The sequence below is a fragment of the Pelobates fuscus genome, chromosome 8 (genome assembly GCF_036172605.1).
Source record: "Pelobates fuscus isolate aPelFus1 chromosome 8, aPelFus1.pri, whole genome shotgun sequence".
NCBI classification, from domain to species: Eukaryota; Metazoa; Chordata; class Amphibia; order Anura; family Pelobatidae; genus Pelobates; species Pelobates fuscus.
Genome location: NC_086324.1, coordinates 38678088 through 38694257, shown reverse-complemented (window position 1 = coordinate 38694257; position 16170 = coordinate 38678088). Strand labels below are relative to the sequence as shown.

General features: G+C 34.4%; 1 protein-coding gene across 1 annotated transcript in view; it reads left to right on the top strand.

The window, feature by feature from the left end:
• The first annotated feature begins 423 nt into the window (after nt 1–423).
• Nucleotides 424–16170, top strand: part of LOC134571444 (bile salt export pump-like) — a 59361-nt gene continuing 43614 nt past the window's right edge. The window contains exons 1-9 of the mRNA XM_063429697.1: nt 424–563; nt 4059–4156; nt 5242–5260; nt 5597–5638; nt 7287–7338; nt 8373–8611; nt 10551–10638; nt 12950–13083; nt 14775–14946. Coding sequence (XP_063285767.1) covers nt 4087–4156; nt 5242–5260; nt 5597–5638; nt 7287–7338; nt 8373–8611; nt 10551–10638; nt 12950–13083; nt 14775–14946 — 816 coding nt within the window. The 5' untranslated portion in view covers nt 424–563; nt 4059–4086. The remainder of the gene's footprint in view (nt 564–4058; nt 4157–5241; nt 5261–5596; nt 5639–7286; nt 7339–8372; nt 8612–10550; nt 10639–12949; nt 13084–14774; nt 14947–16170) is intronic.

Sequence of the window (16170 nt, the reverse complement as noted above, 5' to 3'; positions counted from 1 at the left end):
CCTGGGTTAGGTGATCAATCATCGATTCCAAGAAAGCAGATATCAACAATTCCATGCTAACTTCTGAAAATGTTCTAAAAATTAGTGGAGTGTCTTTTTTTCCTATCAGCCTGAGCTGAGCCTGATTTTGACCTTATGCTGAACATGACTTTGTTGTTGTGTAATAATTGTCAATTCAGATGCCGCTGGAGCAATGTCATTGAGGTCAATTCCAAGTTTTGTATTGACTGTTTTGTATTTTATTGAAGAAGAACACTGCTTCAGGTACCTGCTGGAAATACATAACCATTTCTACTTTCTATACCACAATAGATTCTCTTGCCACAAACTTGCTACGAGAGTCATTGAACTGTCAGGGAGTCGATCGCTCGGCCATTTACCTTTATGTAAACATAAAATATACCCTTAAAAGCGTCTGTTTTTAGTAGTGTCTGTTCATTCTCCAGCCAGGAATCCGATACAACAGACATGGACATACAAATCTGTTTCTGACCGAACAAAAGCAATTTATACTTTTTTTCTGTGGGTCGCAGTCATTCATTATATCACTTAGTCATTTGCAGGCAAGTAAAGTTTTCTTCACAGAATAATGTATATGGATATTTTTAGTGTCATTTTATAACTACTCAAATAGAGTCCTCAAAAAAAATCATTGGGTAACTTGTCTGTGTACATTGTATAAAATAATCAAGATAATATTTTATGAAGGATATAAGGTAATTATACAAATATTTCTGTGTTTATTAGCATATGATTCACAATGATTATATAGTTTTATGGAATAAGGAATAGTACTATATCAAATTAAATTAAGAAATTAATTCATTAGCATTGTGCATGGATTTTGCATAATTTAAAGATCCTGAGGATACCAGCTCTGCTTTGAAGCATTTTGTCACTGTAAAATAAATTGGTTAAGCTGGTTTAATTTGTGTGATAAAATTGTTCAGTTCATGGAAAAAAAAAAATTCTATTTAGCATAGCTCTATCTTCCTGGTCTCTCAAAAGATGCTGCAAGGGACCCTAAAATGAGACTCAATAAGTTGCTCCAGAAACTACAATATCTTTTGTTGGGATCCCTGTATACCAGAAGTCTCAATTACTGGCCTACCGACCATTTGTAACTTTCTAACTGCATTCTTGTTTCCCATGGACTGGCTTTTATGTCCAGTATTGTCAGTGATGCAGTCAGATATGTATGTGTGTAGGAATGTGTGTGTGTCTGGTAGTATGGACCAGTGTGTGTATGCTAGCATCTGGGAATAGGGATTGTTTGTGGTCTTTTCAGAGTATGCCTCTGTGTGTGAGTGTTAGCATCTTGGTATATGGACCTGTGTGAGGGCATCAGTTCCGTGGCCCGCGTCTAAGAAGACATTTGGCCAATAGCCCCCAGTTAAGCTTAATTTGGGACCCATTCTGTATACTGATTCCTGTCTAAATTTTGCATGGGGCTGAATCGCTCATGCATATGCATTGATATAGGGATTATGCTACCTTTTTTTCCCAGAGGAAACTATGGAACGCTAAGGTGCCTGGTTTTAGTGATACATTAAGAAGGAAGGTTGGATCCCAAAGAAAACTAGCAAAATATGAACATTCTGAAAATGTATTGGCTACATAGGGTCTATATGTGGAAGGCAAATCATCTGCCTTGTACTTCTTATTTGAAGTAGGCCGGACAAAAAGATTTTACATATATATTTGTGGAATTAAATACTGCAGTAGTACTTGTGCCTTTAACACAATGATGTGTTGCTGTGAATAATGATTAATATCTTATTTCGGACCTTGATAAATTAATTCAGTTACATATGATGAGCAATTTTTTACAACACTTATCAGACCCCCTATCCAAAACATTTATGTTTTGTTAAAAAAGCATGGTGGTTTTTTGCAACCTTTAGGCTTTACTTAAAATTTACAGGGATATTTACTCAAGTGAGAATTCAAAAGGAATTTCACATTTAAGTCTAGAGAAAAACGAACTGAATCAAAAGCATTACCGACTTTTGACAATGTTTCCAGTTAAGCTGTTTTGACCTTGAATTTGAAATTAACTTTAAATTCTCACTTTTGTTAATAACCCTATTAGATTGCATTAAAGCAGTTATTTAAGCAAACTAAAGTAATGTAGTGACAGACAGGGCATTCACCTCTGTCAATATAATGGATTTGCCACGTGCCTCTATCGGAAGGTACACGGGGACATTGATCTTTTTAAATAACACGGCAATATAGAGACACGGACACATACTGCGTTTATACAAAATAAGACTTTTCATAAACAATGCAGTTAAGATAAAAACTGTTGCATTTTATGATATTTAGATACTATGCCATTCTATATTGTACTGGTGGGCCGGCTGGATAGGGCAATGTGCACACCTCACTTTATGGATAAATTAATAGACGAGTTCTTCTAAAATCTATAGGTGTTCCTTACCTTTATGTATAGAGTGGAACTGTAACAATGTTGGTAAAATATTTGTTAATATTAAACAAATTATATTTTATTAAGAATCAATGCATATATAATACTATATCTATCTATCTTAGTATTAAAACGGGTTTTCCTATATTCGGCATTACTTAAATGTGTCATTTTCTGAATCAGTCTTAGAATTGTTGGTCATTTATTAAATACTGTCCCTTTAATCTATACTTCTAGTTCTATTTCTGAATACCATGCATGCACACAATTTTGAAGAACCATGAATATTATTCTTGGTATAACTAACAAAACATTACTCTATTTTACTATTAATATTTACTATTTTTTTTTTGGTTGGTTTAGACTTAGTGTCAGAATAAAATACTCCGGAGATGGGATTAAGAAAGATAAAGACATTAGGCAGGGAAAATGGGTTAAAAATGGCAAAAGTACACAGCATAATTTTTGTTTTCTTTTTGCTTATTTTATATTACCAAAAAACTGGATTTGGTAGTGGTGAGTTATTTTGGTGCATAGAGTGCTCCTTAAAGGTATTCGGGCAATCACCAGAAGAGATGGTCCTACAGAATCCATAGGGGCTTACAGAACCAAATACAATCAAAAAAGAATAACCCCACGAGAATAACCTCAACCATTATTATTCTGATGCTAATCAACTGCTTTAAAATTAAACACTCAATTTTCTGGAAATTGCAAGAGTAAATCATGGGAAATCACCTATAATTTGTGTTAACATTTTATACATGTGATCTTTCATCTTTTTATAAGTGTATAAAAATACAGAACAAATTGCATCAAGCAGTTTCTCTTCCCTTTATGCAGCTATGGAGAAGGGAAACTCTTTAGCGACTGCTATTGAGAAATTGAGAGAGAGTGCATGTGATAGAAAGTTAGTGGATAATTATATGACTGTGGCTTGTTATTTGAAAGTTGCATGTTATGAGAGAATGTAGCATTTTAAATGCATTCAGGCAAAAATACACATTTAAATGAAAGCCGATGATCTACTTTTTATATTGTCAACTCAGATATTAGATTTGTGGGTCTAAATTGTGCAATGCCATAATTAAAAATGTTGTTCCCTTGCCGTTTCTGTTCTAACTTTGCCAAAATCTACTGGATGGGGAATATATTTTCAAATATTTTTAAAAACATGTTATATTCACAAATATGCAACAAAGGTCTTGTGCACAGGGCTTTCTGTACTTTATACATGTATTACAAAGTGTTCCATTTGTGTGCTCCATAAAGTCGTACAGACTACTATTTGGCAATCCAGCCCTTTGACACTCACTATCTAAATAAACTGGTTTAAACATTCCTTGTATTTTGTGTTTTACGTAATAGAATACTAGGCTTTCAACTAACAAGTTTCGTTATTTTCATAAAGTGCTGTCCATTACTCCTGCCTAGATTTCTAGTAAAGGTAAATAAAAACACAATGTTATCCTACATTAATACATTTTATAGTTTTTTTTTTTGTCTTTTTTTTTTAATTATATACATTTTGAGAATTTGCCAGTTTTGCCAGTCTACTAGGAAAGGAAGTAAAACCTAAACAGGATGTAGTCTGGGCATTTTGTTAATTTTTTATTACATCTTGCAGGTTATCCACTTGAGAAGTTGAGGACATCATGTCTATCACTCTGCAAAGCATAAAGAAAATTGGAGAGGACAATAAATCTTTCGAAGCTAATGAATCAGGTAAATAAACATTAGACTAATAGGAGAGCTAAATAAATTGCCCATTAATCAATAAAAAAATAAAACAAGTTATTATGCATTTAGAGCAAATAAACAAAACGTAAACTAAAAAATATTTGAAAAAGTGAAAAAAAAAAACGGTTAACTATATACAAATGGGAACTGATCCTTCCCAAAAAGTCAGCTATGTCTAATATTCCTAGATTTAGCCTCCAAGGACAATTGCAACTAAGTATATCTCTCAGTATGTGTGCTGTCAGAAGAACGCCTAGCATACTAACTAAGAAAAATGTGGTATACAAAAAAAGTTAACCCACAAAAGAGGCTTGATAGATCTGAGCAGGGATTTACCAAAGAGCAAGCTACATTGTTCCTCTAAGCTTTTGTCCATTCTCAGGATTCTCATATTCTTTGTTTTTGTTGCATGAACTTGGCTCTTCCTAAGTTAAAAGGGTAATCAAGCTACACCTTGCTGATGAGGCCTAAAGAAGTCCGTAACAATCGTCCGAAGTTGCTGTATCTCTTATGCAGAGAGACCTTGCTGGCATTTTGGTTGTGGACTGCCCTCATGGGTGGGATTAGTCTGATATGCCTTGGAACTGGTTCTCTCTTTAATGGCACAAGTGAGCAAAAATTATATTGAGACCTGAGCAGTGCTTTACCGAAGGGCAAGCTACTGAGTTCCTCTAAGTGATTGTCCGTTCTCAGAGATCTCATAGTCTTTGTTTTTGCTAGATACACCAGAAAAACAAATGTATCAAACATTTTTTACTAATAGTCAGTGGCATAGCATGGATTGTCAGTGCTTGGGGCAAGTCAATTATTGTTCCCCCTTACCCGTTATCCCTTAACAGGTACTTAGATAGCCTCCATCCTCCTTCCCTATCCGCCTGGTCTCCAGGATTTGTGTGACACTGATCATTGCATTGTGTGATCGCTACTATTAGACCCTCAGTGTCCCTCCCTTATAACTGTATGCTTTTTTTTTTAATTAAAGTATAAATTGCACATCACATATAGTGAAGTATTGATTAGTAAAAGCTTATTCATGTCAAACCTTGTTTTTGTTTTTCTCTTATGGTCAGAAAACTACAAGAAGAAAGAGTGAGTATCTCAATAATCATGTACCAAACCATGATTCAGGCAATATAATTTATTAGAAACCAATGTTTAACAAATGCATGATTTCTCATCACATGTACATATAGATATACTAGCACAATAAATCCATCTTTTTGGGGTATAGCAAGCGATACAGTTGAATTCAAAACAATTTGCCACTTTAACATTCTAGCTACAAGTTATCTAAAACAAATTGTCAAGCTTAAAAGACATCCTGCCAAAAAACAGAAAAAAATAATTGAATTATAATTATTGTGTATGATTAATTAAAATCAAGACTGACTAATGTGTATTTTATTATTTTTCCTTTTTCAACAGAGATCCATATGGAAATGGAAATGCCTCTTCAAAACAAGCAAAGTAAGAATAATGTTTTTGATTTTCAAACCTCAGCGGTATGTCAATAGCTGGTTAAAGTTGACCTCTCACCACATTAACAAACTCAATGAAATATTTAGATCAGGGCTTCATTCACTGAACACTGAAGGCAAATTTTAGTTTTAAATAGCTCAATTATGGCTGAAGCTGAATTTTATTTTCTAATCACAATTTCAGATGAAACTTTAATAGATTTTCAATTCACTACAATTTCGAGTTTAATGAATAATTCTGGAAATTTTGCAGTTCAGTTCTCAATGTCCAGTGAATAAGCCCTTTTGTATTGTATAAGGTTGACTAAAAAAAATTGCTATGTAAATAAATAAAAAAGTGTGTCTTTTAGAACAATTATAAATGCTGTTGAAATGTGTTTCTGAACGCAAATTCAAAGTAAATTTCACATTTAAGTATCCAAACTGAAAGCATGGCTGACTTCGATAATGTTTCCAGTTCGGTATTTGGACCTTAAATTTGAAATTCACTATGTATTCACTTGGAATTCTCACTTTTGTAAATAAACCCGTGAATTCTCACCTTAGTGATAAAACCTTTCAGTTAATCCTTTCACCGACAATTACTTTTAGTCTTGAAAATATTATCATAACATTTATTTTCAGCCAGAGATAGAATGCAAAACTGACACACTAATGATGGATAAAACAGCAATTATATGTATATACCGCTGTTTCAAGATACATAAAAATGATCATCATTTATAATGCTTCAACAAACATTTCAGCACTTGATGCAGTATGTAAATTGTAGATAATAAGCGTTAGTCTAACACAAAGAAAGTTAGAACTGGATGCAGTTTGTGTAGAGAGCTGCCTTCAAGCTTGTAAACTAAACCATAATCATGAAAAATGAACTAGCAATGTTCACTGTAGGCTATCAAAGAAAGACACACTGACCTTGAAAAGTTTGATTCAAGTAACCCCTGGCAAGGTTCCATGTGTTTACCTGGATACTATTTCTTCTACTAGCCTTTACTCCTATTAACCAAAACATACAAAGCTATTCCAAAACTGAAATTTGTATTTCTGCCCCGATTTAATATGTTTGGGTAAGCTTTTTTAAGTGATTTATATATATATATATATATATATATATATATATATATATATATATATATATATATATTATTTTAAAAATGCTTGTATAAAGTATTAAAATATACAAAATATATCATATATACAAACATATATAAATATAGCAAAATATAAAAACATCACAACAATAAATCCTTTTAAAATGTTATGTAAAAATATGAAATAATTAAAATGATTATCCAACGATATTAAATTGAAGCCATTATCTGACTATTCAATCTTGAGGATGACAATGGGAAATGACAAAACAAAATTAAAGATATTACATTTTTCCACGCTGTATGATGGTATGCATTCTCTGCTTGGTATACCTATGGATATATACATATATAATATTGACCAGGCAGCTTCACATTTTATGTCAACAAAACAGCGAAGCTTGAGAATGTTTTGCAGTTTGGCTATTTTAGCATACAAATTGCTATGTTTTCTTCCAGTAGTGTCCAGTATTATTCTGTTAGACCATTTGGAAGTTGTAAGTTTGTAAATAATTATTGTAATTTGGACTTTTTCTTTAACAGGTCTAAGACCAAACATGCAAGTGACAACATTAGAGTTGGCTTCTTTCAGTTGGTAAGCTAAGGTTCCTGAAATATTGTCATTCACCCTTAAAGGAGAATTTTCACAAAACTTTTATAGTGTATAGCCTACAGTGCCATAAAAACCATATGTATTATTTATCATAGTTACCAACAGCTAAAAAAATACCTGTGCACTTATATCGGGTACGCAGATTACAGGAATGTTGGCCAAGCCTACTGATAGTATCTGCATATCTACTCGCAATGTTAAAATATTCTTAAAATGCTCTAAATAAGTATTACCGTACTCAGTTTCTAAAGCCTGGTCCTTTGGCTCTAATTCACCTGATGCAATAATGACCCAAATTAGTCCTTTCAAAATTGGATGGCAATGATGGGTGGAGGTGACCTCAGACCAAAGATGGCTAAGCTAATGCTCGGGAGGGATCATTGCTTACAAACGGGTTCCACCATAGCTATAATAAAATTATTATTATTATTAGATTTAATATTGTGCCAACAAATTCCCAAGAGCTTTATAATTATAAAATGGGGATATTTGACGACAAATAATTTACACACAGAATATAATAGAAACAAGAGGTGAAGAAGGCCCTGCTCAAATGAGCTTACAATGGTAATGGTACTCAGAAGCCCCCTTTCATTTGTGAGTCCTAACACAATATGGAGGGAGGATTGTGCAAGAACAATTTGCAGTGCCCTCTATTGCAATAGAGAATAGAGGGCACCGCCACCAAGATCATAATCCACACTTTATTTGTAATGTAACATACTTAGAAGGAGCAGAAAATAAAGATTTGTACCTCCATAAGAAAAACTAATCTTTACCATTCTAGATTAGAAAAAAAAAATGGATTACTGGAGGCAATATCCCTATTTTATTGTATGTACATATTTGTTATTTTATATACTTTTTCGTTAATATCAAACATTCAGAGATGACTTTATCGTGCTTTCCTGCACTGCTTCCACTATGTTCATCGTCATTTAACATTGTTGCCTACCTTAGTGTTTCTTTTTAAATTAAAGTTGCTCTCTACTTTTATATTATGTCAAAAATTCCAGTTCAGGTTTGCTTCTTGCTATGAAACTACCCTGATGGTCTTTGGAGGTATTGCTGCCGTTATCCATGGGGCTGCACAACCGTGTATGTTGCTTGTATTTGGAATGATGATTGACACATTCGTATTGTACGATATTGAACTACAACAGCTTGGTGACCCCAACAAGACCTGCATTAATAACACCATCATGTGGATAAACTACTCTGTTGTGGAAGAAGAAAATGGTACCATGAGCTGCGGGTGAGAAAGCCTTATAATTGTTGCAAGGTCCACTTTAATATTTCATCTTACTCTGCCATTTTGTGTCTGTTTTTAGCATAATTAAATTTTTAATGAAAACTGAGTGTATTAAAGTAAAGAAACTCAATGAAGTATCTGGGTTCCATATCTCCCCCTTTTAACCCTCCAGTTGAAAACATAACTGTTCTAGGTTAACCCGCTTCCATGTTTTTTTTACACATGCAAACTAGCTTCCCAACGCTTTCCTATGGGAAAGCATTGGATTGGCTGAGGTCATCAACACTGATGATCTCAGCCAACGACGCAAGCTTCTCCTATGAGACTGGTGCTATGAGGATGAAAAGGTAATGGTAAAGTACCTTTTTTACCTATCAGCACTGGCCCAGTCACCTACATGGTGAATAGGACTGTTTAGCATTAGGAATGCATATTTGTATTCCTATCGCTAATAGTGTTACTTTAATATGTTTATGGATACTTGCTCTTGGTTTCAGTATCAGCATGTTAACTGGTTGACCCTCCACAACTACATTGAGTAATAGCTAATGTAAGCTGAGATATAGTTAGCCTTTCTTAATTGAAAACAATATTGGAACAGGTATTAAAAAAGGCAATTACCATGAATGTATTCAGCCAGAATTTGATGAAGGATTTTATCAAGTCAAATATGAAAATATGCCAAATTTGTACAAGCGTTGTAATGTATAATATGTCATAAGAATGTACTCTGTGAACTTGAAAACTATTTAATAAAAAGTTAGACTGGTTAGACTGGTATATATTTGACCACCTTAAATCAAATGGGCCTCTCAAAACCCCACACAGGTGGCAATTTTAATATTTTTTAGTACTGGATCTGTCATTGTATGTCTTTGTTAGACATGTGCAATTAATTTTGTTCCGAATGTGAATTTGGAAGAATTTTGGGAAATTCTGACTTTTGGATGCTTCCGAATGTCCGAAGTACCGAAGTGCCGAATTGATGAAGTGCCGAAATGCCGAATTGATGAAGTGGCAAACCAAACCGAATTGCTGAAGTGTAAAATTGCTGAAGTGCCGGGAAAAAAAAGAGAAAATTACAGACAGGACAGGAATCTTGACCAATTAGCTAATTCTTGGCACTGGAAGCCCTATAGATGTGTAAGTGGTTGTGGTGGTTAGGGTTAGGGGTAGGGTTAGGGTAAAGTGTAGAGGTAGGGTTAGGGGTAGGGTTAGGGGTAGGGTTAGAGGTAGGGATAGGTGTAGGGGTGGGGTTAGCGTTAGAGGTAGGGTTAGGGCTAGGGTTAGGGGTAGGGTTGGGTTTAGGGTTAGGTTTAGGGGTAGGATTAGGGGTATGGGTAGGGTTACGGGTTAGGGTAGGTTAGGGTTAGGTGTAGGGATAGGGGTTGGGTTATGGGTAGGGTTAGGGGTAAGGTTATGGGTAGGGTTAGGGGTAAGGGTAGGGTTAGGGTTAGAGGTAGGGTTAGGGCTAAGGGTAGGGTTAAGAGTAGGGGTAGGGTTAGGGAGCCCTACAGATTTTCCTAATTCTGCAGTTCCAAATTGCATAAGTTCCGAATTTCGGAAGTGCTGAATCAAACCCAATTGCCAAAGTGCCGAATTTCCGAAGAGCCAATTTTATTTACTTAACCGAATTTCCGAACCAAACCAAATTTTTTGCCTATGCACATCCCTAGTCTTTATTTTACCATTTTACATATTTGTTTTGGCAAGGCATATGATAAGGCAGCTGTATGAATAGTATAATATGACTGTTTACCCCTCCATCATCTGTTATCTGTTATTTTGTGCATAGTTTTAAGTATTTCTGGAAGTTGATGGAAGTAGTAAGTGGCTTACTAATAAAAAAAAATATGCCTAGAGTGTATTTATATAGGGGTCAGGGAATGTGATTTTTTTTAAATGTTATGGTTTTGCACTCATTTTCTTAATTTTGCTTTAGGCTGCTGGAAATTGAGGCTGAAATGACAAATTTTGCCTTGTACTACGCAGGCATTGGTTGCTCGGTGCTAATTTTGGGTTATATGCAAGTAAGTGGCTTAATTCCAAGAGTCTCTATTCATTACATTAACTTCAAATGATGCATTGGATTATAAATTTAAAGATATTAAAAGTATACTCTAAGCACCAAAAAAAAAAAACTTTTGCTCAGTGAAGTGGTTTTGGTGTATAGATCATGCCACTACGCTGCCACTGCTTAATTCTCTAACATTTAGAGGTTACATCACTTTGTTGATGCCAACCCTCTCCTGGCTGTGACTGAAAGTCTCTCTACACTCTTGGAAAATAGATTTCATTTTTAAACATCCTTTATTGCACATTGTGTTTAATTTAGATGCTCTTATCTCATGCTCTGTTAATTGCTTGTGGTGGTACATAGAAGCAAGGCGTTCTCTATTTTTACGCTATAGATAACAAGCTCCCTGCAGATATAAGACACTGTGGAGTTACGGCTTTGTCATTAGATATTGCACAGAATAATGCACTGCTTGCTTTGAAAATAATGAAAAAAGCCTGCATCCTAACTACACTCCTATTGGATACAGAATGTTTAGAACAGTGATAAATTACTTGACATTAACTCAGCAAGAGTCGTTTCAAGTCTGATTCTGTAAAAATACTGACACTATGTGCACTGATACTATTAAGGCCTTACTTTTTTTCTTACTTTAACTTGTTCTTTTATGAGTGTTTTTAATGATTTTTTTAGCTGCTCTATTAGTCTCCTGCTACCAGTAAAGCCAACCTCTGAAATATCCTTTGATGTTATATTTTCTAAATATTGACTCTCACAACGGTAGCCAATCTTCCTTTGAAATTACTAAGACAATGGCAAACAAAAGTATAACAGAATCAACGTTAGAAAACACAGAGTGATGAGCGAGAACATTTTTTTTTTTTTTTTAATATGTAAACTTAGCTTTCTTCTACAGATTTTAACCACGTAAAGACCAAGGAATAATTCTGTCATAACAAAGTCAACTTTAAAAATGTTATATTTTAATTATAAAAATTTTTAGGGACCAGACAATGTTGACATCATTAGATCTAATTAGTCCTGGGTTAACATATCATCACATTATTATTGTAGAATGTTTGGGGAAAAGTTGTGTGCACTGAACTTTTGATATATCATAGTCTGTTTGTAAAATTGTGGCAATGTTTTTTTAATTATTTGCTTGTTGATTGTCATTTGTGGTGAAATTTATACTTTATTCACCCCTGATTAGGAATACATTTGATTGAAATTTGCTTAGTAATGATTTATTGGAAAAAAATCCAAAGTAAATAAGGGCTATATTAACAAAACAGCAATCTTTGGGGACTTGAGAATCAATTTGAAGATTTAGGATACACTAGCAAGTTTAACAAGAAGTAACCAAGTAGACTAGACTAGAGGTTTATCCCAAATCAGTTGTTATAGTCTACATCCTGAAAATCAATTCTTGGTGTTTGGCAAAGATTTAGCACAGTAAATATACAAAACTTCCTGTACTAAAAATGTGTTCACCAACCAATCTCAAGTCAAAGAGTACTTACGAAGTTAGTATTTGTTGATACTGATCTTTAACCTAAAATGCGTTACCTTTGATGTAACGTATAATTTATTGGCCATTTACCCCATCAAGATATAGAAACTAGATATGCACATTCATTGCAGTTTTCCTTAAATGAATCAGTTCATTTGACAACGAATTGATCAGTTTAAAAACAAATTAAAAGAAAGTCTCTGCCAGATAATGAATTTCTTTTAAGGAAGAGTGTAACAAAAGCACTTGCCCAGCTCTCACATCAAAGATAGGTCTTTATCAAACAAGATAGGTGTAAAATGTACAATAGGATATTGTCATTTACGGAATATTTGGAGCAAGTTCCATTTAGTACGTTGCATGGATATGTTACGTGTCAAACAAAATAATTGCAAAAAAGGTTTGTGGGAAAAAAAAATATTTAACCCAAGCATTTTTTAAAAAAAAGTTATTTTTAAGTTGGTTATTTATGCTTGCACTGCATTTTAACATCTTAAATGCACCTTACGTTTAGGTCAGAGATCGTCTCATTCATTGGGTAGAGTAAACACTATGTAAGGTTACATTTTTATGTGTGATAAGTATACAAGGATTAGTTAATTTAGTTGGAATTGCAGAGAACCAACATGATTTTTGTTTTCATTTAATTTTGACTAATATTTGCAGTTTTTGAGTTTTCCAGAAATTCCTGCTTCATTGAATAGTGAATAAGTTGTACTAATACAATTCGAGTCTCAAAAAGTATGAAAAATTATGAAATACAATAATAGCACGTAAATAAATGTGTTTTTTTTTTTTTAATTGACAACAGATTTGCTTTTGGGTAACAGCAGCGGCTCGCCAGATCCAGAGAATTCGAAAATTGTATTTTCGCAAGGTGATGAGAATGGAGATAGGATGGTTTGATTGCACTTCTGTGGGTGAATTGAATACAAGAATGTCTGAGTGAGTATTGTACCTTAATACATTATGTGGATTAAAATGCTACCAAAGACATTTCCATATCACAACATCAGGTTATAGACTCGCAAATCAAACAAAGATTTAAAGGACCACTATAGTACCAGGGAAATAAACTCATTTTCCTTGCTCCATAGGGTCTTTGGGTCCCCCCTACCCTTAGGGTCCCACTCCCACCGGGCTCTAGGGGGAGAAAGGGGTTCAATACTTACCTTTCTCCCTCAGCGCTGGGGACTCTCCTCCCTTTTCCGACGTCATCCGCCGAATGCGCATGCGCGGCAAGAGCCACGCGCGCATTCTATGAGTCCATAGGAAAGCATTTCTTAATGCTTTCCTATGGACGTCAGCGTCTTCTCACTGTGATTTTCACAGTGAGAAGCGCGGAAGCGCCTCTAGCGGCTGTCAATGAGACAGCCACTAAAGACTGGAATAACCCTATTGTAAACATAGCAATTTCTCTGAAACTTCTATGTTTACAGCTGCAGGGTTAACCCTAGATGAACCTGGAAACCAGACCACTTCATTGAGCTGAAGTGGTCTGGGTGCCTCTTGTGGTCCTTTAATAAATTAGCCATTTTCCTACAGACTTAAATGTGAAAATGTTGAACAATTACAAGAGATAACAATATCTCTTACCATGGCAAAAATTTCCACTTCAGTGAAAATCTAACCATGGCAAGTATAATTGCCCACTGGGTGAATATGCCATGGATCCTACTATCCTGGCCTTAAAGATTAGCCGAGGCTAGGATAGTAGGGGAGAATTTGCAATTTTAAGCCCTACTCTTATCATAGATTCTATTCTAGCCCCAGTGTGAGGTGAACACAATGCAGAGAAAATCAAAGATAAAGAAAACAGTAAAGGACTCTCAGTTTTATTATAGAATTATTAAACATACACTCATTTTGTCTTGGTTAAGACATCATAATTGCAAATGATTAAACACTACCACCATATGTTTTAAATTCTGTTCCGTTCAGTTCTACTCCTCAAGAGGATTTTAGATCAGTACATTAGGAAGTCACATTGAAGTGAGTGGGGGGTTCTACTCAGCAATCACACCGTGAGTGAAGGGGGGCGGGAATCACTGTTATAGTAAATTAGTTTAGATATACATACGTATATGCCATTTTGGTACCTTTCATAAATCAGGTGTCTTTTTTGTATAAAAAAAAAAATAATAAAAAAAAATGAGAAGCTATAAAGGGGCAAAAATGAACAACTGATTGCTATATTTTTTAATCTGGATTAAAATATGACATTTTAGACATTTTAAGAATTGTGTCCTGAGACAGTACAGATATTCTGTTAAGTTACATTTCCGAGTCCAGTTGCAACAATGATCGATCCTGAGAATATGGTGCATAAAGAGAAATTGTGTTTACAATACTCGTGGTAAGATGAGCATCAGTTCGCAAAATTAAGGATGAAATAGCAGAGTTAGAAAAATATCCAAAATCTGAGACTTTTCCAGCTTTGCTATTCTGTTCTAGATTTTGCAAATCAGTGTTCTTCTCGTCGTGCCTCACCGTCAACTGAAAAGACCTCAACATGTAGTTTACTTTGCTTATTACAATGTTTCCATGAGCAAATGTATTGCTCAATCTTCTAACTGATGTTTAATGTGCAATTGTTTTATTTTATTTTTTTAATTATTATTATTGTTTTTTTGCAGTGATATAAATAAAATTAACGATGCCATTGCTGATCAAGTGGGGATATTTACCCAGAGATTCACAACATTTATATCTGGGTTCCTGTTAGGATTTGTCAATGGCTGGAAATTAACATTAGTCATTATCGCCGTTAGCCCTCTGATTGGAATTGGAGCTGCACTAATGGCATTGGTAAGACATGTTTGTCAGTACATTACTAATGTAGTGTGATTAATATTTCGTGGCTACACATTTTGTAAAATCTACAATCTCAATTAACTAAAACACAAGTAAAAAAAAAAAATTCAGAAGTATTTGAATTAACCAATGAGAACACCTCTGCTATATAACATCATTAATGGTGAGAAAAGCTCAAAACTTGCTCCAAAATTTCAAACCTCTATGGTCTTTAAAAAAAAATAAAAAATAAAAAAAAAGCATTTAGCATTTTGTGTTTGGTTTCTTAGACAATCCTAGACATGCCATTATTTTCGATAGTAGTACAGTGCATAAATAAAGCAAAATGGCAAGAGAATACTGTTTACTGTTAGTGCGTTGAATAGCTCCATTTATGGTTTTCCATGTGTGAAGCAAACTGTACATGCACATTTAGTGGATTGCTGTAGATACAGTTGTAATTAAAATTATTCAACCCCCATGGAAAATCAGGTTTATTGTCAAAATTTACAGACATTTAGCTGTTTGCAATGAACAAATCAAACAAAAGCAATTGAAGTAGCTCAACACAACAATTGATTCAAGTGGCTTCCCCAAATTCAATTGAAAACGCAACTTATAATGACTTCTCCAGTCTCAAAATTATTCGATCCCCTGAATAGAATTCTTCATGACAGCATAAATATGAAAAACAGGTGTTGTGGAAAGAACACTTGATGCAACAAATCAAGGGCTTCATTAGTTGCTCGAGGTGTGCTTGAGCTGGAACACTTGAAATACCTGAACTGGCTAGGGATTAAAAAATTTTGATTACAAGTGTAGAAAAATAGATATACAGACAGGTAAGTAGGTGACCAGATGGATAGATGATAGAGAGAGCGAGAGACAGACAGACAGACAGACAGACGGACAGGCAGATAGACAGACAGATAGACAGACAGGCAGACAAACAGATAGATAGACAAACAGACAGGCAGACAGGCAGATAGATAGATAGATAGATAGACAGACAGACATATATAGACAGACATATATAGACAGGCATAGATAGACAGGCATAGATAGATAGATAGATAGACATATATAGACAGGTATAGATAGATAGATAGATGGATAGATAGACATATATAGACAGGTATAGATAGACAGGTATAGATAGACAGGCATAGATAGATAGATAGATAGATAGATAGATAGATAGATAGATAGATAGATAGATAGATAGATAGATAGACATAT